Source organism: Morus notabilis, unplaced genomic scaffold, assembly GCF_000414095.1.
Source record: "Morus notabilis unplaced genomic scaffold, ASM41409v2 Scaffold465, whole genome shotgun sequence".
In the NCBI taxonomy this organism is placed as follows: Eukaryota; Viridiplantae; Streptophyta; class Magnoliopsida; order Rosales; family Moraceae; genus Morus; species Morus notabilis.
This window is the reverse complement of record NW_010357673.1, coordinates 88,750-112,878: the sequence shown is the minus strand read 5'-3', so window position 1 is coordinate 112,878 and position 24,129 is coordinate 88,750. Positions and strand designations below refer to the sequence as shown.

General features: G+C 33.3%; 2 protein-coding genes across 2 annotated transcripts; one reads left to right on the top strand and one right to left on the bottom strand.

Annotated features, from left to right (window-relative positions):
* Positions 1-8,192: 8,192 nt before the first annotated feature.
* Positions 8,193-12,329, top strand: LOC21391267 (probable xyloglucan endotransglucosylase/hydrolase protein 30). The gene is made up of 4 exons (XM_010090352.2): positions 8,193-8,654; positions 8,790-8,890; positions 9,354-9,562; positions 11,656-12,329. Exons 1-4 carry the CDS (start codon positions 8,405-8,407, stop codon positions 12,176-12,178), a joined length of 1,083 nt encoding a protein of 360 aa, XP_010088654.1. The 5' UTR covers positions 8,193-8,404; the 3' UTR covers positions 12,179-12,329.
* A 3,332-nt stretch (positions 12,330-15,661) lies between these two features.
* LOC21391265 (protein AE7) lies at positions 15,662-23,555 on the bottom strand. Its single transcript, XM_024172928.1, has 7 exons — positions 23,395-23,555; positions 23,226-23,295; positions 22,975-23,107; positions 22,357-22,462; positions 22,163-22,262; positions 16,105-16,150; positions 15,662-16,006 (listed from the first exon to the last, which is right to left on the bottom strand). The coding sequence occupies exons 3-7, from the start codon at positions 23,096-23,098 to the stop codon at positions 15,906-15,908; spliced, it is 477 nt and encodes a 158-aa protein (XP_024028696.1). The 5' UTR covers positions 23,099-23,107; positions 23,226-23,295; positions 23,395-23,555; the 3' UTR covers positions 15,662-15,905.
* Positions 23,556-24,129: the final 574 nt, after the last annotated feature.

Sequence of the window (24,129 nt, the reverse complement as noted above, 5' to 3'; positions counted from 1 at the left end):
AAGAAGATTAATAGGGTTTTTTTTTTTTTTTTTTTTTTTTTTTTTAAGAAACTTCCTTTATGTTTAATCAGCGTCCTTCAAACTTCAAATGTTATCTTACACCAATTAATATTATCCAAAAGCAGTGAACCGGAAAGCACTCAATTGGTATAATAATGTACGTTTATGTTTAATCAGCGTCCTTCAAACTTCAAATGTTATCTTACACCAATCAATATTATCCAAAAGCAGTTGAACCGGAAAGCACTCAATTGGTATAATAATGTACATTTAATACGTCATTCTAGTGTTAAATATATATATTTGCAACGTTCCTTATATCCTAATGTTTTCTGAATTTAATTTAGTAGTGAGATTATATTACACGTCTTTTTTTTCCCTTTTTAACGGAGAAGTTTTACCTCAACGTAACATGTATAATGTAGCACTTTTCATCTTTATACAGTATGATATGTACTTTTCAGCATCCCAACAAAAAATAGAAGTAAGCAAAAATATAGAATGAAACCTCCTCAAGTAAAAAAGGAGAACAAAAGACAATAGAAAGTAATTATAAAACATAAAAAATAGAGAAAGCATAGACAATATTGGTCACTAATTTCTCTCTTTTCAACGAATTAGAAATCTCAAATCTGTTTAACAAAATTTTCTAACTGGGCAACATGTAATCATCAATCGCTAAGTAATTGGCCAGCTTATATATATATATGGGACAGTTTGATAGTGCTCTAAATTTTAGAAAAATTAATGTTAATTATGCTGAAGGAAAAAGTAACTGAGTGTTTGATAAATTATAATTATATAAGTTGCTGGTTCCAAAAGCAGTATAATAGTGCTTAGTAAGTTATTCAATATGTATAATTATATAAGTTGCTGGTTCCAAAAACAACAACAACAACATTACATAGCTTCATGAATACTTCCTTATCCATTCTAAACATCCTACAACTTCTAATTTCATGTCCCCTTAATAATTCCATCACTTACATGTCCCCTTAAAACCCTATTTCCTTATAGTAGAAATACAAAATAATAATAATAATAATAATAATAATAATAATAATAATAACAAAATAACAAAATAACAAAATAACAAAAAAAAGAAGAAGAAACATAGGGCGCGTTTAGAACTCGTTTTAAAATGATTTTATTTTTTGTATAAAAATGAAAACGTTTTCAATCTCATACAGAAATCATTTTTAAAAATGCGTTTGGTAGTTTTATCAAGAGATTGTTTTCAGTGTAAAAAATCCATTAATGTCTCTCTTTCTCTCTCTCTGTTCGAGAGAGGAGAAAACAAAAATAGTCGTTTTTCATTTCTCTCTCATTTTACACTAAACTAAAAAATCGTTTTCATTTCTGTTTTTTGTCTTTATTGCGCTAAACGCTGTTTTAGAAACGTTTTCACTTTTACTTTCTCAAAAAACGTAAAAAATAAAAACGAAATCAATTCCAAACATGACTATAAGCTTTCTGGAAGAACTATTGATATTTGTAACAATGAAGAGGCAGGTACCAATAAATGGGCATCGGCGGTGGGAAAATCAGAAAGCATTGGAATTGGTGGAGAGATGTTCTGGATTAATATTTGTTAGGGTTAGACCGGACAAGAATGGAAGTTTTAGCATTTAATAGGCTTATTTAGAGTATTGCAAAAGTTTTATTAATTGTACTTCCACAAATTGTCGTACAATTTAAAATTAGAAATTGTCTTTGAGTTGCTTTTAATTTTGATTGTGAATTTTCTAAAAATTCTTTGAGAATCACTTTTTTATGATTTTTATGAAATATAAAATTCAGTTCACTACAAGAAAAAGGGGTTTTTGTGATGACAAAAAGTCGTCGCAAAAACCCCAATGTCGTCGCAAATATTAGTTTTTGCGACGACATGTCGTCGCAGATATGTCGCCGCAAAAAAATAGTCGCAAATACTTTATTTGCGACAACACAGTGTCGTCGCAAATACATTTGCGACGACATTTTTCTTTTGCGACGACGGTCGTCGCAAATACGCCGTTGGTTAATTTGTCGTGATATAATATTTTTTGCGACGACAATTTCAAAAAGTCGTCGCAAATAATTCAAATTTTTTTGCGACGACAAGTATAAAAATGTCGTCGCAAAAACTAAAATAATTTTTTTTTTCAATTTTTTAAAAAATGGCAATTAATTAATTTTTAATAATTTTAATTAAACATTAATCCGACAATCGGTTGCATAATTTTTGGCGACCTCAATAAAAGCAGATAACCCATTCCAATATTCATCCGACAATCGGTTCCTCAAAGAAGTCCAACTTTTGTTAATCGACATTTCAACTATAAACGACAACAGACATAGCCGGTTATTAATGTGTTCAATTAATTTTAATTTTATTCTTAATTAACACAATTAAGTTTTATTAATTAAATTGTGTTAATGAACTTATTAAAATTCTGGTTTCCTAACTAAATTTCGCCTAACTAAATTTCACCTAACTAAATTTCGGCAGCATAACGACTTATTTTTCACATAATCCAAAAATCAAAACCTGCAGAAAAATAACTTTAAAAGATTTCGGCACACCATAGCTGCAAGATGTGCCACCCAGAACAAGAATCATAAACATATACTAAATTTCAACATAATCCTGAATTCATACAACTACTACAATTTTAACCTAAATAAATATAAAAAACTTACAAAGTTCAAACCCACTAAACGGGGGCTGAAAATAGAAGGATTACGTCGGAGGAACCGTACAAACAAGGACGAAGGCGAAAACTCAAACGCCTACTCAAACGCCTACATCAAATTAAAACATCAAACATAATTTTCAAACACCAAAATTAATATTTTATTAACATCTAGAGAAACATATAAACACAATAATAAGTATAATGATTCTAAGTCATGAATATAATCTAGTCATCTAATTCTAAATTCTACTCATCTAGTTCTAAGTATAATGCTTAGGAAATAATTTTAAGTTCTAAGTATAATCTAGTTATAATAACAAGTATAATGCTTAAGAAAAAAATAAAAAAAACAATATTGTTAAGGAAAAAAAAAATACCTTAATATGGACGGCGGGACTGGGGCGGCGGGACCGGGGCGGCGCGACCGGGGAGGTGGGACCGGGGCGGCGGGAGCAGGGCGCCCGGGAAAGGGAAAGAAGAGAGAGAAAACACGGAAGAGTGACAAGGGGAGAGAGGGAAGGGGAGGGCCGGCCGGCGGCAGGGGGCGGCGGAAGGAGAGGGGAAGAAGAGAGAGAGAGAAAGAAGGGAAGAGAGAGAGAAAGAAGGGAAGAGAGAAGGGAACAAAGAGAAGAACGGCCGGCAACGGGAGCGGCGACGGCGGCAACGGCGACGGAAAGAGGAGGCGGCGAGAGATATCGCACGAGAGAGAGAGAGAGATTTTGCAGGATAAAGAGAGAGAGAGAGAGTCGGGAGAAAATGAAGAAGAAGAAGGCGAGAACACTAATTAGGGCAGTTATTTGCGACGACTTTGTCGTCGCAAATAAATTTAAAATGTCGTCGCAAATAAAAAAATATTTGCGACGACATTTTCGTCGCAAATAACACAAACATCGTCACAAATAATGTTTTTTTCCCGCCCATACTTGCTCGTCAACTAGATTATTTGCGACGACAATGAAACAATGTCGTCGCAAATAATCTAAACTTATTTGCGACGACTTGTCGTCGCAAATATGGCCAATTGTCGTCGGTAAAACGTGGGTTACATTCGTGCTAAAAATCCGCGCCATCGAAATTTGCGCGGTAAAATTATTTGCGACGACAACGAATTTATTAGCGACGACATGTGGGTTTTTTTAAACGGAGATTATTTGCGACGACATGTCATCGCAAATATTCTACTTTTTGCGACGACAAATGTCGTCGCAAAAAATGTCGTCGCAAATGGGCATATTTGTTGTAGTGACGTTATGCGTGATTAGAGAATTTTAATTCAAGTAATTCTATGAATAATTGATTTGTTTCTTAAATTCTTTTAAGGTAAATTTGTTTCTTAAAATTTTAATATCAATTGAAGTTGCACTCATTTCGATCAAACAATTTTTTACTATGATATATATTTTAATTTTTAATATATTGTATTGTCCTACAAAATATCATTTTATTACATAAAAAGATCGCTTTGAATAATACCTAATCGTTAAATAATACTTCAGAAACAATTTACTTGCCAACTTTTGTGGTCACTATAACATGAAACTTTTTCTTATTTATATTTATAATTTCATAATGTTCATTTAAGATACAAGTGATTGATATTATGTTGCTAAAACACTATGGATAAAAGCACGTATCCTTCAAAAATATGATTAAAAAAAGGGATAGGGAGTGAAATAGCATAATTGTTAAAGTGATTAAGAAATTACCACATGTTTTTTAAAATTAATAGATTATAGTATAATTTGATATATTAAAATATTAAAAAACCAAAAATACCCTTAAGCATCATTTCAACCTCTCTCTTCTTCTCCCTATATTCAAGTCCACCACGACCAGTACCGGTGATTGACGATCAGCTCCGGCAACCAACTCTGGCTACCGCCTCTGATGATCGGTGACTGTTTTCTGACGACTGCGATCATTTTTTCGGCGACTATTTTTTAGCGATCGTTTAACACTGTATATCGTATTTACTAGTAAATATCATATTTGTCTGAAAATCTGGCCACCGACTCCAGCGACTGTTTAACATTGTATTTACCAATAAATATCATATTTACCAGGATAACTGAGATTCGAGTAATGAGTTCGCTGAGATCGGAGTCACGATTTTCTCATTTGACAGTTGAATCGCGGCGTAGAAGGAGAAGCATGCTTTAGAACAGTTGAATCGGCACTGGAGAAGAAAAACGCCTCGCGATGGTTAAATCGGCATCGGCGAAAAAGGAGGCCTCACGATGCTATAGACAAAAAAGTTGTCTCTCACGCGATGGAGCTCAGGCCATGGCAGCCTTCAATGGTGACAGTGACGCCGACGTGGGATTGCTGGATGGAAGAGAGAAAGAGAGTGAGAGAGAATTGTTTGGTTAGGGTTAGCATTTGGGATTAGATCTGAATAAAGGTAAATTTGGAAATTAAAGTACTATTTTAGAAGCAAAAGGAGAATTGGCTATAATTTATTATCATTTAAAAATATGTTATTTACTTCAAATATTAGTAATAAATATGTTACATGTTGTATTTTCTAAAAAAAAATGATGCCGGCAACTTCTTCTTCCTTTTTTTTTTTTTTAATAAGAGAGGTTTGCAGAATCCGAAGTATGACCTGATCAAATATTCTAAAAATTAATCTAGTTGTGACCAACACCAGTATTACCTTATCGCATTCGTGTTATCTTTTTTTCTTCGAAAAAAAAGTATTAGTTTATTGGTTTGTTTATTGGTTTTTTTGTGCGGACATTCGATGTTATCTTTTTTATTTTTTTTGAAAAAAAAAGCATTAGTTTATTGGTTTTTTTGTGCGGACACTCTCACAACTTTATGCGATTGGTAAATTAGTCCCTCAACTTTTAATATTGACAATTCACTCCTTAAATTTAGAATTCATTGTAATGTTGGCGTCGAATTGAAACCATAGTTAAAAATTTAGACGCTTTCTTCCACATGAACGTTTAATGAAATTAATTATATACATCAAATTGAAAAGAAAAAAAAAATAGTGTAATTAAGCTTTCTATTCACAACCATCTTGGTTGGGACTACATGTGGAATGAAAAGAAACGTAGCGTGTACTTTAATCAATTAACATCCATAGAGTTTAAAATCACCTAGTCCAATTTTTTGTAATAATTACTTATAACGAGAAAGTTTTATTTTAGAAACAACTTGCAGAAATTTTAATTTGCAAAATGACTTAAGAATAATCCTACACGATTATTGTTTACATTGCGTGACCGAGTAATCATGAACTCTAAAAATTAAAGAATGTCAATTTGTTAATTTCACTTTATAGGGTATAGTCAATTCAGCAAACTCTCCAACCATAGTCCACTGATTAAGACAATAATTTAATTCAGCCTTATTACGACCAATAAAAATCGATTCATATATGAAATAAGAAAGTCTTGATAGACCGTCCTTGATCACTTGTCTATGTTGAAACGAGCATTAGTTATTCTGTTAAAACTAATAGATAAATCTTTCTTTTTAAGAAAAGATCACTAGATAAAATTACTCGTTAGGGATAAAATTACAGTAGATTTTTAGAGCTTTGAGGAAAAATAGGAGACAACAAATAACGGCAGCATATGGCAATTGAAGATACCGCCGTTAGTTTAGGACGCGGTTTTTCGGCCGACAAACAATGTATAAAAATCTCCTCTTTTTTCCTTTTACGTCTCAACTTTCAAACCGTTACTGGTTTTACCAAAAATACCCTTAGTTACTTTAATTAACTACGAAACGTGATCTCTTACGCGGTTACGCCTCTTGACTGTCCCTTTACATTACTTTCCTTTTTAATTTTTCATGTGGACAATAATGCCCACCAACCGGTGTTTGTTTCACCAAACTCAGAAGATTAATATTTCAATCTCAACCTATTCAATATTAATTGGACATTATTGATTTGTTTCACTAACCCTCTTCCCCCTTTTTTTTTTTTTTTTTTTTTTTTTTTTTTTTTTTTTAAAGAAAATTATTCACTGTTCAAACATAATTGTTTTGGTCAACATTTTTCAAGGGGCAGGTTGCTATAGCTCTTTCAACCTTAACTCATAGCTACATTAATATTAAATTTGACTATAATTGCCCAATAATGTACATTTCTACAAAGTTAGAAATTGAATTGTCTCAATTTTTTTCTGTTCATCACGATAATAAGAAAATCATAGTTCCCTAAAAAAATATGAACAAGGAAGTGTCATAGTAATAGTATTGAATTAAGACTAGTGAAACATACTAAACACACTTGTTTATCACCCCCAGTGATGCTTCTTGTTCACTTAGGAAACCAAGATAATGCATGGAACGACCTGGCGGTAAATTCACACCGTTACTTTTCAGTTTTAGAAAATAACTGCACGAAAGAATGTGATTAGACGGTGGTGCTAAGAACACTAAATCTTAATTCATATTAATGGAAAATTTACTACCACATGATGCTATTAGCTGATAATAATTCTACGGGTTAAAGCACTAATATTATGGTCTTATCATGAAAAAATTGGTGGGCCATCGCTAACTATACTCTAGTCACACTTATGCCAGCATGATACAATTAAGTGGATTGGTTGAGAAAAAAAATTAGTATAAACAATTGATCAGTTTGGTGTTTTCTCCTTGCCATTTTAAGTGTAAATATTGAGTTGTCAAGTACTCTCCTCTTTAGTGTAAGGTCATTAAGCATAAGCTTACACGGAAGAATCTTGATTCTTCAGCAGTTTTGTTTTGCTACAACTAATTTATATTCTGGAGAGACCAGCCCACAAATCATTATTTAAAAAGGAAAAAAATTTAAAAATGACATTTTTTTTTTGGTCCTTTTGATAGTATAATATTTCCTTTAATATTGCTTATTTTCCGTTTGTTGTAACAAATATTTGTATAGCCACCACCATGAAGAGGCTAAGGTCATCAACAAAATAAAATAATACTATACAATTATTTATGTTTCCTTTATAAATTAACTGATCACCACTAGCTAGATAGTAGAAACCATTTGCTATGTTATGTCCTGTCCAGCATACTTTCTAGCTATTTTATCCTTTTTCTTGCATGATAGGTCATTAATAATTTAATATCCACACTAAACCATTTAGATAATACATATTAATTAATTTGCATGAGAACCCCTCTTGCACTAAAGTATTTATTAAACACCCCCCATATGAGTCCTCATAATTTTTGTTTTCATCATCCGCAGCTTGACTTTCAGATAGCTATAGGTGACATATTTTGGCAGTACACGTAACTCTCAGATATTACAAATCTTTCTAGCTATCTGCCGGTAATTATCACTAACAACCAATCCATTTAATACTCAAATCCTCTTAAAAATATTCACACAATTTGCAATTTGCAAACCAACCCTTTAATTAAAGAATCTGACCCCCCAATGGTAAATCTCATAATAACATCAAAAAAGAAAAAAAAAATTAAAGGGCATTTTTGTACATTACAAACAATATTTGAGTCAAGATAATCGACTGGCAGCCAAATAACCCAATATGCCAAACAAACACCAAATAGAGATCATTTCCTTAATCTCTCTCTCTCTCTCTCTCTCTTCCATTCTTTTGCGTTGAATTCTCGTTGTATATATATTTACTTGCATAGAAAGCGAGAGAGAAGGGATAGGGGTAGGAGAGAGAAAGCAAAGAAATTAAAAAAAAAAGAGGGAGAGAGAAAAGCAAGGAACAAAAAGAAAAAGAGAAGAAAAAAAAATTATGGACGACAATATACGTGGCTGTAAAAGGCATTGTTATTATTATAGCAGGACTAGTGGTAGAACGTTAACGCTTGTTTCTCTGGCCTTGTTCGTCCTTTCGATGCTGTGCTTTTGCGTCGCCAACTCCGCCGCATTCAACCTCGCCGCCGTCCCTTTCGACGAAGCCTACCGCCCTCTCTTCGGCGACGGCAACCTCGTCCGCTCCCCCGACGGCAAAGCCGTTCGCCTTCTCCTTGACCGCTTCACAGGTGACAAAATATTATATATATATATATATATATATATATATGATCATCAAGCATTCTAATTTTTTTATTTTATTTTCATGGGATTTTTTTTTAAAAAAATTTGGAAATATTTTGATTTTGGTGAAAACTGAATAGGGTCTGGCTTTATATCATCAAGTCTTTACCAACATGGATTCTTCAGCGCCAACATTAAGTTACCATCGGATTACACCGCTGGAGTTTGTGTTGCCTTCTACGTAAGTACTCCTTTTTTTTTTTTTTTTGCCTTTATATATAATAATATATATTTGTATTCTCATTTATTTCTGGGTTATATTTCATATACGATATATTGTTAACAAGAAAAGAGATGATGAATTTTTTTTTTCCCAAAAAAAGAAAATAATCACGAAACTTATCTCCAATTTTTATTAACTCTACAGTTTTGATTCAATTAAGAGGATTAACAGAAGTTATTTTCCAATTTACACCACATAATTAATAGAAAGAAAAAAAGAACGATATATGTGTGTGTGTGTGTATATATATATACACATATAATATAAAAGGGAGGAACAAATAGTATTTTCTCACATGTTGATTATTATTTTTTTTCCCTTGCCCATACCTATATCCTCCACAATGATTACGAATCATAACGGATTGGCTTGGTTTTTTCCTATGTATGATTGGTTTGGTACCATGAAATATACGTGACAGACATCAAATGGTGACGTATTCGAGAAGACACATGATGAATTGGACTTTGAGTTCTTAGGGAACGTGGAAGGGAAGCCGTGGCGGTTTCAGACCAACCTCTACGGCAACGGCAGCACCAGCCGCGGCCGAGAGGAGCGCTCCCGCCTCTGGTTCGACCCCACCAAGGAGTTCCACCGCTACAGCATTCTTTGGACCCCCAACAACATCATGTAAGTTAGATCATTATCTTTTTCTCAATTAGTACTCATGATAATCACTATTTTAGGTTACGTACTTTGCGAATTGGCAGAAAGTTACTCCCCTGAACTTTTAATTCGATAAATTATTTTTTAGATTTAATAATTGTTGTACGTGTCCCACATTTAAAAATGTTAGAACTTAGACAAGAGTGCTTCAGAAAAGTTATGTGACCCCTGTTTAAAGGGCAAAAATTGAAATTCCACGTTATAACTACAAATCGCGCCACTTATTCAATATGTTTTCCTTCAAATTCTAGCAGGCGTTATTGATTTAGAAAACTCTGCGACACTTTATTAAATTTAGAGTACAAAAATTCCTCATTATTTTACTGAGTACTATGTTAAGTTATACCGAACCGTATCACATGTCAATTTTTAATTGGTTTAGAAATACAATAGTGATAATAATGTAATTTTATATAGAAAATTTTTCATGGATATTGAGTGTTTTTTTTTCTTCTTATTTTTAACTGTTTTTACTTAATTGTTTGTGTTTGGGAAAGTTTTCGGCTGCGAATTGTTCTTGTTAACGTGGTAGGCTTTACACACTTTTGTTGCCCATTTGTTTGACCTCAATAGAGTCTCAAAAAAGAGAGCTGGGCATTTTGTTGCCACAGGTGTGTAAAGTTTGACAACTTGATAAGCATGTCCTTATTAATATTCAACATTCATAGGAAGGAAAGAAAAAAAAAAAAAAAAAAAGAAAAGAAAAGGGAAAAAAAAAGAAGCTTTCTTTTGTTTGCCTTTTTTGTTTTTTTTCATTTTCTCTAAATTTTTATTTTTGTAGAGAAATCCCAATTCATGTTTGGTTTATTTGTACCTTTTTTTTACGGGGTAGAAATTTAGTAAATATTCTATCTGTGTGGTCACCTTTGCCTAGGCTGACCTTTTAAATTATGCTAAAAAATGTCAGACCTTTCGGTACTTTTGGTGAGAAAAGTAGAATATTTGCCTTTGCACAAGGAAATAATATATGTCGTCTAATTTTATATTTTACGTCCTTTGTTTGACCAGTACATTAATATATAGTGTCTAAATATCAAATTTGTTTTTCCATATATATTATATGAATTTCTTTTATCATGATAAGGATAGCGTGACACGATTAAGAAAAAAATATATAAAAAAACTCTAAAATTAACCTTTTTAAAAAAAAAAATTCAAATCACAATTGATCTTTTTTGCTATAATATTTTTCTCATAAAAAGTTAAATATCTGTTTAAAATTTATACTCAAACCTATGATTTTTCATAGTTTTTTAATTTTCTGAATTTTCTTCAAAATTAATTATATGGTGGGACCTAAAATCTGAATTAACAAATATTCATGAATTATAAATTAAGTAAATGTCAGAGGAGGATGTTGGACCACAAACTTAGCTAGCAAAAGAGGATACACATTGAGTCCGTGGGCTAGAAAATAGAGCATGTGAACTCTTCCTATTGATGTCTTTTTTGCCCCTAAAAAATAAAGAGCAAAAAATAAAGCATGTGAACTGCATTCTTTTTATATCAAAAGTGATAAAAACTTTAGTTAGGTTCCCAAACTCAAAAGAATAGCTCCTAGATTTTCTTTCTATCTAGCAAATTTGCCACCAAACTGACCGTTAATTTCCATATTTATTCTCCATTTATGGTACTCTATAATCCTAATTAATTAATTTCACTTTTTTGCCAGCTGTCACACTTGATTACTACCAACTCATTAATTCTATATCAAAACATAAATCACATATTAGGCGAACACTTATTTTTTTTTTTTTTTTGAAATGGGGAAAACTTAATATTAGATTAGATATTCATTTAATTTCATGAAATTTCAGCTATCGTTTTATTCTGATGTTATTCATTCTGATGTTATTTATACGATCCATAAACTTTGTTTTTCACATTTTAAATAATGATAAATGAAAAAAAAAAACTTTCTTTTGTGTTTTTTTTAATCTCGCATGCCACCTTATATTTTTAAAAATGTTATACCTATTTTTTTTTTAAATGTTGCTTGGAATTAATTTTGTGTTATTATCCCATAAATTACAATTAATTTAATTTAATCTTTGCAGATTTTACATTGATGAAGTTCCCATCAGAGAGATTGTAAGAAGTGATGAAATGGGAGGCGATTTTCCTTCAAAGCCAATGTCATTGTATGCCACAATATGGGATGCTAGTACTTGGGCCACCAACGGTGGCAAATACAAAGTGAACTACAAATATGCACCTTTTGTAGCCGAATTCAAAGACCTTGTTCTCGAGGGCTGCCCGGTAAACCCTATTCAGGAAGTTCCCGCCTTCGTCGCCTGCGCCGAGAAGGACCTCAGCCTCCAGAGGGAAGACTACGCCGTCATCACACCGGTCCGCCGCTCCGCCATGCGCAAATTCCGCCAGCATTACATGTACTATTCCTATTGCTACGACACCTTGAGGTACCCGGTGCCGCCGCCAGAGTGCGTGATTATCCCGTCAGAGAAGCGGCGGTTCAAGGACACGGGCAGGTTGAAGTTCGGAGGAAGTCACCGCCGTCAGTCGAGGCGGAGGAGCCGGAGTCCTGTCATTTCTGTTTCCGACGACCAGTCAGATATGTGATACGTGCATACATTATATATGGTGATGTAAATTTAACGTTGATATGGGGTTCATTAATATATACACATTTTTTTTTTTTTTTTTTTTTGGTTTTCAATCTTTGTCGATTGTTTTATGATCCATAATATGTGAATTCAAATAATTAAGTACATACAGGTTTTATTTTATTTTATTTTATTTTTTGGGATGCTGTTTATTTATGCATTTTTATAGTGCCAATAATTATCTGAATTAAACAAATACATGACAATTGAAACCCCTAATGAGAAATTAGGTGAGCTGTCCTGTTTAGACCAACTCTTTTAAAAAATATAAGTTTTTTTTCCCCCTTTTTCATAGAACGTATCAATCAGATCAAATCTATGATCAATATTGCTCGATCACTCATGATTGACCATTTTGAAAAAAAAAAAAAAAAAACAATTTTCTCTTAATTTAACGAAACTTCGAACATTTATTTATTAAAAACATGATTTAAAAAGGATCATTCCCACATATCTCTTGATTTATTTAGTCGCTAGAAAATTTGAATTAATTCAAATTCGGTAAAAAGAAATAATAACCAAAAATTGAGGTCCAAACTTTGAACACTTGTAGTTTTTTTCATAAAAAAAAAGCACTTATAAGTCTTAAAAAAGTTCTCTCTCTCTCTCTCAACTGAGTTTTTTACTCGACTTAACTTTCTGAGCTTAAACTATAATTGAGTTTTGAAATTATTAACAACTTCAATATATATATATATATATATATATATGTCGTAATCGATATTCGAACAAGATCTCTTAATCCATAGATGATAATTTTTTTTTTTAATTCAATCTCATCATTCTATATTGTAAAGCTTAATTTATAAAAGTTGTTGAGACGTCTCTTAATTAATAAATATCATATGTACACGTAGCCTAAACTGATTTGAAACATCGCAATGTGCTCTTGTATTTAATTGTCTCGAGCTATTTGTTATTATTCACTTCTAATTTGTTTGTTTATCACCAACCTTTTGAAGATAACTAGAAGTTTACAATCTTCATATATAAGCTTTAACTAGATAACGATAAGTACCAATCATGAATTATTATATATGATTTGGCAAATCTTAAAAATGGTTCCTGAACTTTATATATCTCTGACTTTGCATAATTCGTTTTTATTTTAATTGTTCTTATCAATTAAGTGTTAAAAAATAGCAAAATATACACGGGATACTAACAGCAAATTACTGAAAGGGTTACATTGTGCTAACTGAACATCATCTATATTGTATCTTCTTTTAACAGCCAACTAACAGAATGACTAAACCCAAGATGAACCTATCCTTTGAAGTTTGGAATATTTTGAAATTTAATAACTAAAATAAAATTATTAATTGATCACTTGATTAATATTAAATATGTGCGCTTGCTTGCTTTGCGTAAGTTCTAAGCCAGAACTCATTAAGATTAATCAAATTATGGCGTTGCCAAAAGGTATAGGATGAATTTAATTAGTCGGATTTTAGTTACATCAATTCTGTAAGTTTGATTCAATTGTTCTTGAATAAGCATCATTAAAATGGACAGTTATCTACTCCTATTGTCATTAGAGCATAATTATTTGTAATTGAATTGATTGTCACATCATTTGGACTTCCAACTTTTGTTTTTTCTCCATTTTTTGTTTGAACATGATTGGACTGAATTATTTGAACCCATTGGGTTTACTAAATTTATTGTCACTAAAATGCATGCATAAACGAGCAGAAAAGGATTGGAGAATCACATATATGAAGCCACTTCCTCAACCACATTTTATTCTGTTTTATGGGCTAATCAACTTAATTACTAAGAAAGTGACATTTTGAGCTTATCTTATTGCAATTAGTTCCAAAATTTGACTGAATTGATCAAACGATCTAGTCAACTTAATTACTAATAAAGTGACATTCTGAGCTTACCTTATAATAAGTACCAAAATTTGATTGACTAGATCAATCAATCAAAAGTACTCTTCCACTTGAAGCCGTGTTGAACTTTTCATCTTAAATCTAGAAACCATACATTTAGACGCAATCATGCAAAGATCGAGTAATTACGGTCCATTTCATTTATTTCCTGTAATTAGTTCAAAAATATATAATGAAAATTTTCTCTTATTAATTTTTTTTTTTTTGTAAGTCAGATATTATATCTTGACTATATGCAATAAAGAAACAAAAACAAAACAAAATAGAAAGCTAAAGACTATATATCTGTCCTGAAATTTTATTTATTTATTTATTTATTTATTTTTCAATTCATATGAGGAGTTTATAAGTCTTCTTGAACTTGCATTAGCTTCATGGTACAATTACTTTTGAATTAATAAAATTAAGCGAATTGATCTTTCAGTTGTCTTTTCTCCCTTAAACTTTGCTCTTGTTCAATGCATCATGAGAAAAGGTCGACGTAAAGATATTTATTGTTGAAAGCAGACAAAACCATTATTATTTTTTATTTTAACTTATTTATTTATTTATTTTTCAAAAAAAAAAAAAAAAACCATGCATTTTCGTCGATCATATGTATTATTTTTAAAGAACCAAACTAATGTGGACGAAATGTAAAAGACAGTTGACAGACATCAATTACAATAAACACAGATAAATTCCATGGGAAAATTAAATTTATATAGTACACTTTCAACAACCAAAAAATGAATATACTTCATTATACATTGCTTGTACCTAAGCTCAAATTTCCCCCAAAAGGCAGGTGCATATAGGTGCAACCACCTCAGAAATATTGTCTCTACACTTTCATTCTTTGATTAAACCGTTTCAATTTACTACATCAAATTAGAAGAGATAATAATTGCAAATAATTTTGTACATAATTGGAATCTTATTGTCAGAGAGAACTGTTGTATTGGTTTTGGGAGAATCTAATTTATTGAAATATCACAAGTCTGTTTTTTTTTTTAAAAGGTAAATTGGATTTAATAAGAAAGTGATACTAATACTAATACGAATGATCCTACCACATGAGGAGGCTCAATCCCAAACAAATACTGAATCAACTAGTAAATTGGAATGAAGCTCAAGGACGAAGACCTATACCTAGGTCGGACAACAAGAAGCCTAATAGGCACACCATGTATGTCTCTTTCAAAAACACCTTTATAATCAATGAAAATATTAGATTAATCAAGATCAAGAGACCAATGGCACTAAAGCCAAGGGTTAATGGCATGTTAGGTTCTTAATTTTTTAAGTTTGCAACCAATTAGTCCCCAATCTAAACCCTCCATTAAATTTTAACGGCATTAATAATCCAATCCATCAAACACTGTTAAAATTTGAACAGAAAAAATCTTGAGCCTTGCATACTTTTTTTTTTCCCCCCTACTCAACGGAACACGTGTCGGCAGTGAAACGTTATCTCTAGACTGTAGACATTAATAATCTTGTTTGATGATGACTAAAAAAAATAATATATTTACTTCTTAATAATTGAAAAATAAAAAAAGTCTAGATTGGGATCAAACGTATAGCAAAAGAATCTTTCAGCTCACTTACAAATTTGAACACCTACTAAAAATGTTAAAATGATAGATAGATAGCATTACTTTCACATGAACTATATAGCTCTCGCCACCTCCTTGTGATAGATTATTTCATTCTTCTAAACTTAGAAAAGAATCATATACAAAACATAAGAGGCCAAAATTTTGCATCACGATCATAACTGCATTTGGGTTTTATATGATTTGTTCAACCATAGGTCGGAGCTAAGCATTCATCAACCATATCCACAAGGTTTGGGTTTTCCAATGCTGCTGCAACCCTTTCCTTGTCATTCAGTTGCTTATTAACTGCGCATACAACCATAAAAAAAAAATAATAAAAAAAAATAAAACAGTTCACAAGTTCCAGAGAGAGAGAGAGAGAGAGAGAGAGAGAGCGAGGGTACCAGCAGCTTCAGTTGAATGAGATCCAGGTGCAACTCGAATGTCCACCTAATTGTAGAAAAATTATACAGAAAATTAACCCAAAAAAGAAAGGAACAACAACCAGCTTATTTCAAGCCTAATATACACACAAGTACGAATGAATCAAGTTAAATTGTTAGAATAACATTACAATCAACAGAGTTATATAAAGTATCAAAATTTCAGGGAAAAACCAAAGTTCGAGATTCGATATGGGACAACTTGTATTTCTTCATTCATTCTCATCCAATCAAACAGTTCTATTTTTTATTTTTGGATATATTCATTTCTTGATTTTGATGGGTTAAACATTTCAAGGTTATGACAAAAAGAAACGGGCACAAAGAAGAAGATTTTAACTAACGTGACTAGATAAGTAACCTAAATGCTATGCCCTACGCAGCACCTGTGCATTGCACACTCTACATGAAACCCACCAAAGTTCCTTTTTAGTTTTCACATCATTTGATGAGTTTTCTGTACCAACCCATTGCTAGAAGTACAGATATCTTTTGACTCTTGAGTAACAAGATAGACGGAAAATATGGTTACCAAAACATTCCTTCTGCAAAGCGTACTATCTTCTTGGTTGGGATATCTGAAAAGCCGTGTTTTTGTTCGTAAATATATATGCTGCATGGACTAGGAGTACGATACGAGTACTCCAACAGGTACGAGAACAATAGGTGTCTGATTTGTGTATTGCCAAATCCAGAAAGCAGATTTTGTTAAAAGACTCCAAACTATGCATCAATACACAAACAGCAGAAATTGGATTCTCAACGTCCTCATAAGTTAGTGATACTTAAACAATGTGGGATTTGGGTTTATTTTACCTTTACACGAACAAACAAGTAACTTGAAGGCTTTTAGCTTATCTAAAATTGAACAGTCTAGGGAAATTACAGAAAAGCTAGATGAAAGTAGTGACAGCCTTAAGCTTTGCAAGGTGGATTGCTGAAGAACTGTGTGACATTAGGCAAGGTTTAAAATTGCCCAATTGGGTACTGTGGCGTTTTCTTTTTATGAGGCGCGGCGTAAGCCTAAATTTTTTAAAATATATATATAAATTAGGAAATTCATATGTTTTCACATTCACAAACCATATATGTCAGGCCACTGGTTAAGTTTGTTTATGCAAGGGCAGAAACAGAATTAGGCAGTCTCCACGAGGGGAAAAGGAGATTAGGAAAGACTTAGGGGAGGGAAATGTAAATCCTCACATTTAGAAGGCTGAGGTGTGAGTCGGTTAGAGAGTTTGTTATGGAAAGGGTGATTTAAGGAGTGAAGGTACAGAGCGATGGATTTTGTCTGGTTGTTAGATTGTGAGAATCAGACCCCTGGCGGTGTTAGGGTCCTCAAAACTCTATCTTTTCTTTTCTTTCTCGTTACCTGGTGTGCTGTAATTCACCATCATTCTCAACACTAGAGAAGGGATTTAATCGTATTTAGTGGTTTTGCCCTTAACTCCGCATATGCGTTTGTATAGCTGGTCCCAAGCCCGGGTAAAAGAGGAGGGTTGCGGTAGGTTGACGGCCAGCGTAAAAATAAGGCCCCGTTCATTTCATTGATTCGAGTTTAGAATTCGAGTTTTGCTACAGCAAAAAGCTCTCAGAAACAGTCACATTTAACTTTTTTGATACAGTAAAAAGCTCTCACATAAAATCACATATCAACTCGAATTAAAAACTTGAATCAGCGAACTAAACAGGCCTTAAGTCACTCTCATGGATTTCACTCACATAGAATATGTTTGGGCGTTCCCTACGTGCGATGCGCTATGCCGGGCCCCAGGTATAGTGTTAAATAGGCAAGAGGGGTCTTTGCACATTCATGGACGTGTGTGGGGGGAAAAGCGAGCCCATACGCCATGTCAGGCACCGGATATGGTGAAAAAAATGCAAGGGGGGTCCTTGCACATTCATGAACGTGTGCAAGGGGTAGAGCTAGCCGATAGGAAAATTCGTTTAGGTAGTTGGAATGTAAGTTCTTTAACTACTAAATCTATGGAGTTAGTAGATGTTATGATAAGAAGAAGAATTTAACATTTTATGCTTACAGGAAACGAAGTGGATAGGAGAGAAAGCAAAGGAGATTGAAAATTTAGGACACAAGTTATGGTACAGGTTGGGAAAGGAATCGCAATGGAGTTGGTATTTTAGTGGACAAAACTGAGAAGGATGACGTAGTTGAGATTAAGCGAATAGTAGATAGAATTAGTATGCTCAAATTGGTACTAGGAAATAACTTCATCTATATAATTAGTGCTTACGCTCCACAAATAGGATTGGATGCGGAAACTAAAGTCAAGTTCTGGGAAGACATGGATGACTTAGTGTGTCGTATAAGCAATGAGGATAGCATTTTCATTGGAGGAGATTTCAATGGGCACGTTGGTAAAGATAGCGAAAACTTCAAAAGGATCCATGGTTGTTTTGGTTTTGGAGCTCGAAACGAAGAAGGAAAATCTATTTTGGAATTTGCGTTGGGACATGATTTTATCATAACAAACACATTTTTCAAGAAAAGAGATTCTCACTTGATAACTTTTAAGAATGGAAGGAACTTAAGCCAGATAGATTATTTTCTCACCAGGTATAGAGATCGTTCTCTACATAAAAATTGTAAAGTAATTCCTGGAGAAACACTAGCCACCCAACATAGGTTAGCAATCTTAGATGTGAGCATTAAGCTTTGCTATAGAAGAATTAAGATAAACCACCTCCCACGAACTCATTGGTAGCATTTGAAGGGAATAAAGCAATTGACCTTTAAAGAGAAGTTGTTAGATGAGGCTACTTGGTCATATGTAGGTGATGTAAATACTATGTGGGATGCCATGGCCAACTGCATTAAAAAAGTGGCAAAAGAGGTACTACGAGAATCTAGAGGTAAAGGCCCATCTAGGAAAGAAATCTGGTGGTGGAGTGAGGAAGTTCAAAAGACTATTAGGACCAAGAGGGATTTATATAGAGATTTACCAAAGCGTAAGGATGTTGAAACTTTTAATAAGTACAAAGAAGCGAAGAAAGAAGCTAAGCGAGCAGTTGGTAAGGTTCGTTCTACTTAGATGAGGTATATAGGAAGCTTGAGACTAGAGAATGATATATATAAACTAGCTAAGATAAGAGAAAGGAAGTGTCAAGACCTAAATCAAGTGAGATGTGTTAAGAATGATACGGATCAGGTTCTGACAAGAGATAAAAACATTAGGGAAATGTAGATGAGTTACTTTGAGAAGCTTTATAATGATGATCATGCGATAGAGTTTGACAATCTTAGGTCACAAGGAGAACCTAATGTGATGTATACAACAAGAATCAAAGTCTCTGAAGTTAAAACTGCACTACGGAAGATGAAAAAGGGGAAGACATGTGGGCCAGATGATATTTGAATAGAGGTTCGGATGGCGTTAGGAGATGCTAGAATTGTGTGGCTCACTAAGCTTTTTAATGAGATACTGAAAAAGAAGTATACGCCTGATGCACGGAGAAAAAATATTCTTGTCCCCATCTTTAAGAATAAAGGAGATGTGCTGAATTGTAACAATTATAGGGACATAAAGTTAAGTTAATAAACCACACTATGAAACTTTGGGAGAGAGTTATCGAAAGGAGATTAAGGGCCACAACTACCATCTTAGGTAATCAATTTGGCTTCATGCTAGGCAGATCAACCACGGAAGTCATTTTTCTTCATAGGATGCTGATAGAAAGGTACAGAAAAGCCAAGACGAACATACATATGATCTTTATAGATTTAAAAAATGCATATGATAGGGTGCCGAGGGAAGTTTTACGGTGGGTGCTAGAAAAGAGATGAGTGCATGTGAGGTATATTAAGATAATTTAGGACATGTACAATGGGGTGATCACGAGTGTGAGAACTGCTGGACGATAGGGTGGTCACGAGTGTGAGAACTGTTGGAGACTACACGGTAGAGTTCCCCATTCGGATCGGCCTTCATCAAGGATCTGCTCTTAGTCCTTATTTTTCACCATCGTGATGGATTAGCTGACAAGAGAAATCCAAGATAGAATTACTTGGTGTATGCTTTTTGCTGATGATGTAATTTTAGTTGATGAACATAGGGAATGAGTTAATCGTAAGTTAGAACTGTGAAAACAGACTCTCAAGACGAAGAGATTTAAGTTAAGTAGGATGAAAACTGAATACATGCATTGTAGGTTTAGTAACTCAAGTAATCAGAGTGATGAAATTTCTTTAGATGGTGTGGAGATTAGGGGTTCTAGGAAGTTTAAGTACCTTGGCTCTATAGTGCAGTACGAAGGAGATATAGAAGAGGATATTCAACAAAGGATTAAGGCAATGTGGGTTAAGTGAAAGAATGCTACGAGAGTTTTATGTGATGACAAGATGCCTATTAAGTTAAAAGAAAAGTTCTATAGGACTGTAATCCGCCCAGCTATGTTATATGATAGTGAATGTTTGGCCATTAAGAGACAACATATATCTAAGATGAGTGGCAGAAATGCGTATGTTAAGATGGATGAGTGATCATACGAGAATGGATCGCATACGGAATGAAGTTATTCGTAGTAAAGTAGGTGTAACACTAATAGAAGATAAGGTGTACGCGAAGGTCGCTTGAGGTGGTACGGGCATGTCCAACGTAGACTGCTAAAAGCACCAGTTCATGCTTGGGAGGACATTCTTATACCTAATACTAGGAGAGGGAGGAGTAGACCAAGAATTACGTTGACCGAAGTCGGTAGGAAAAACATTCTAGATCTAGGCCTTCAGGAAAGTTTAATTTCGAACAGAGCCGTGTGAAAAAGTGAAATCCATATAGCCGACTCCAATTAAGTTGAAATTAAGACTTGTTGTTGTTGTGGTGGTGGTGGTTTTGCCCTTAAAAAACCAGTTTTGGGGCTCATTTTTTGCTGATTTCTCTTATTTGGGCTTTGGGCCTTTTAATCTACGTTAGCTCAACAGAATATAAACAAAAATACATAAGGCATAAGCAGATTACACCTTGAGGCTAAGCCTCAAGGCCCGCCTCAGTTGTCAGAGGCGTACGCCTCTTATCTTCCTCATGATGCTTAAGCCTCATTGCAATTTGTGAACGCCTCTTGCTGAGGCGCGCCTCAATCGATTGCGTAATTTTAAACACTGGCATTAATCATATAACCATCATTGCCAAAATGACCACAAAGTACAAACTTTGCAGTCATATAAGACGATCTATCTAACAGAAGCCTAGTCTTTACAACCAACTAAATGCACCGCATGCCATATAAAGCTTTTGGGGAAAGCAAAAGGAGTACAAAAATGAGAGAAGGCCAAAGGGGATTCTCCAGAAAGATAGAATTTAGAGCAAAAGAAAGAAAAATGTAAAACAAGGCATCGTTCGTTTCACTCGTTCGAGTTAAGAACTTGAGTTAAAAAGTGATAACATATGAGAGAAAACACTGTAACAGAAAAAGTTGAATTTAAATTTTTGTGAAAGAAAACGCTATAGCAGAAAAAGTTAAATTTGAATTTTTGTGAGAAAAAACACTGAAGTAAAAACTTTAGTTATAATTCGAACTAACGAAACAAACGGGGCGGAATATTCTTCTATTCCTTGGGATTGTGAAAGAAAAGCCAGGAATCACTATATCCCACAATATCCTACAGTTCCCTCTAAATCAAAGGTCCATAAGGCCTTACAGTACAACCACAAGCAGACAATATCAAGTTATCAACAATTCAATGATTCAACAGAATCTTTTACTTTCTTGCCGTTCCCAAAATAAAAAATATTAGAAGCCATATAAAGTGAAGAACTTGAAGTCTGATTTAGTCATAGAAATGTCTAATTGGAAAACCAATACTATATACACAGTGGTTTACTATACCTCCTCTAGTACTCAAATAGGTCATCAATTAAAGGGAAAGCAAAATATCTAACCTCTACACATCAAAGAGCCATACAGCACAAAATTATGAAGGTAATCTATCAAACTTCATGTCAAGTTCAGTATATTCTTTGGTACAGAATGAATGTTGTCAAAAAAATTAATGAGAGAGTAATACCTTGTAACGAGACGGTAGGCTTCTTATGAGTTTTACTCTTAAGCAGAGACCAATTATTGCTGCCATACTACAATGTTCAACGGTGGGGGTAAAGGTGATCCTGAGAGAATTGACATTGATTAGACAAGATAGTTTAAGCCCATCTAAAAAAAAAAGAGAATAAAAAATAAAATCATGGCCGAAATTTTCTGTACCTAACATAACTGTGCTGGTCGTCCACTTCAATTGCATCTTCTGCTACAACTTTCAGCTCTTCCAAAGAATAAGGGTACTCTGGATCTTTAATATCTCTAATATGATTTATGAATTGTTAAAGAAAATAAAACAAACATATTTCATGTTTACCAAACCAGAATGCAATGTAATGGAAAACGTAATGAAGTAGGACAGAGTAAATGAATAAAATGAGAATCAATGATTCTCTTTCTAGCGTAAACATACCCATTAGGATGTGTTTACTAAACTTAGAAATATGAATCTTATTAATTGAATTACTCAAATGTCTATCCACAATTAAACAATCATTGGCTTGATAAAGGTACTAAGTAAATTTTCCGTTGATTCCCATTAGCCAGGAAACAATACCAATAGGGTGCTAGAATTGGCATTCCCTTTCCTAGATTGTGAGGGCTCTACACAAACTACCATTCCTGATTTTGTAAGTAACCACATTACTAGATGAGCAAGAACTAAAATAACAATAATAATAATAATAATAATAATAATAATAATAATAATAATAAGAAAAAAAAAACCTCAAACTACATAAATAACAAATTAACAAGGGCAAACATCAAAATTAAAAGGGATATCAAAAACTTCTTGTTGGTCAATTGGTTCGACGGCATACTCATCGGCGTTACTTGAAGCACCACGAACCCGGCGCTCTTTCTTCTCATAGACCACAGGATTGGGATTGATTAGACCGGAAACCATTTTTCCTCACTAGAAACAAACAACAAGGCAAAAATTAGAAAAGAGACTAAATTATTATTATTTTTTTAAAAAAAAGCTTAGCAGCTCTAAAATAAAGGAAGGGGATTCCTTGTGTTATTATTCTTACCCGGAAATTGGGTTTATGTAGGCGACTGCTAATCTCACACAACGAGACTTAATCAATTAGTGCAAATTCCCTACCAAAAACCAAAAACAAAATTGAAATCACAGAAAAGAGAAAACGCGGGTAGGAGAGAGAAAGGAGTAAAAAATGATTAAGAGTGGAGGAAAAGTACAATTTCGACGTCCGTATGAAGACAAAGAGTGGACGGAGCGGCGACGGCGGTGGCGGAGCGTCGGCGTCAAGGAGCGCGGCTGTGCGGTTTTTTGTTTCTCACCTGTTGATCGAGCCGGAGAGAATGAGATTTTTTTTTCCCTTGTTTTTGGGGAACGTATTTATCAGGGGAAAGCAAGAATAAGTGATAGGATTATTACCGCTTTAGGTCATGAAAAGTTTAAAAGCGAGTTGAGATTAATTTTATTTTAGAATTTTTTATTATAATAAAAAAAAATTAGATATAGTTATTTTTGAGAGTTTTTTTACTGTAATAAAATTTAAATTTTAAATTTGAATTGGTGAAATAAATGGGGTCTCATATTTCATAATTTATGTTAAAAATATATATAAAAAAGAATAATATAATCACGTAATTTTTCTGTTTAAATTTTTGTTAAAAATAAACAGATAAAAGATCACATAACCATACTTAAACTCCCTTTTTTTTATGTATTATTTTAACATAAATTATAAAAAAAAGATTAAGTGTGAAAAATTTAAAGTTTATAAAGTAAACTGAAAATAACCTCAAAATTCAGAGAGCACCAGCAATAATAATCCTAAGTTATATATAGGAAAGGGCAAAGCAAGAATAAGTTATATATATAGAATCAGAGTTAAAAAAAAAGTTATTTATAGGATTGGGCAGTCTCTATGGTGGAATCTAAAAAAATTTCCACCAGTGGAGTTTTTG

What these genes read in the sequence shown, in the direction of transcription:
- LOC21391265 (XM_024172928.1), bottom strand. Translation starts at nt 23,098, where the DNA reads ATGGTTTCCGGTCTAATCAATCCCAATCCTGTGGTCTATGAGAAGAAA. An exon ending in GCCTACCGTCTCGTTACAAG is followed by an intron (nt 16,151 to 22,162) that starts GTATTACTCTCT and finishes TTCTACAATTAG; the next exon opens with GTGGACATTCGAGTTGCACC. An exon ending in TCATTCAACTGAAGCTGCTG is followed by an intron (nt 16,007 to 16,104) that starts GTACCCTCGCTC and finishes TTGTATGCGCAG; the next exon opens with TTAATAAGCAACTGAATGAC.
- LOC21391267 (XM_010090352.2), top strand. Translation starts at nt 8,405, where the DNA reads ATGGACGACAATATACGTGGCTGTAAAAGGCATTGTTATTATTATAGC. An exon ending in GAGTTTGTGTTGCCTTCTAC is followed by an intron (nt 8,891 to 9,353) that starts GTAAGTACTCCT and finishes TATACGTGACAG; the next exon opens with ACATCAAATGGTGACGTATT. An exon ending in TGGACCCCCAACAACATCAT is followed by an intron (nt 9,563 to 11,655) that starts GTAAGTTAGATC and finishes TAATCTTTGCAG; the next exon opens with ATTTTACATTGATGAAGTTC.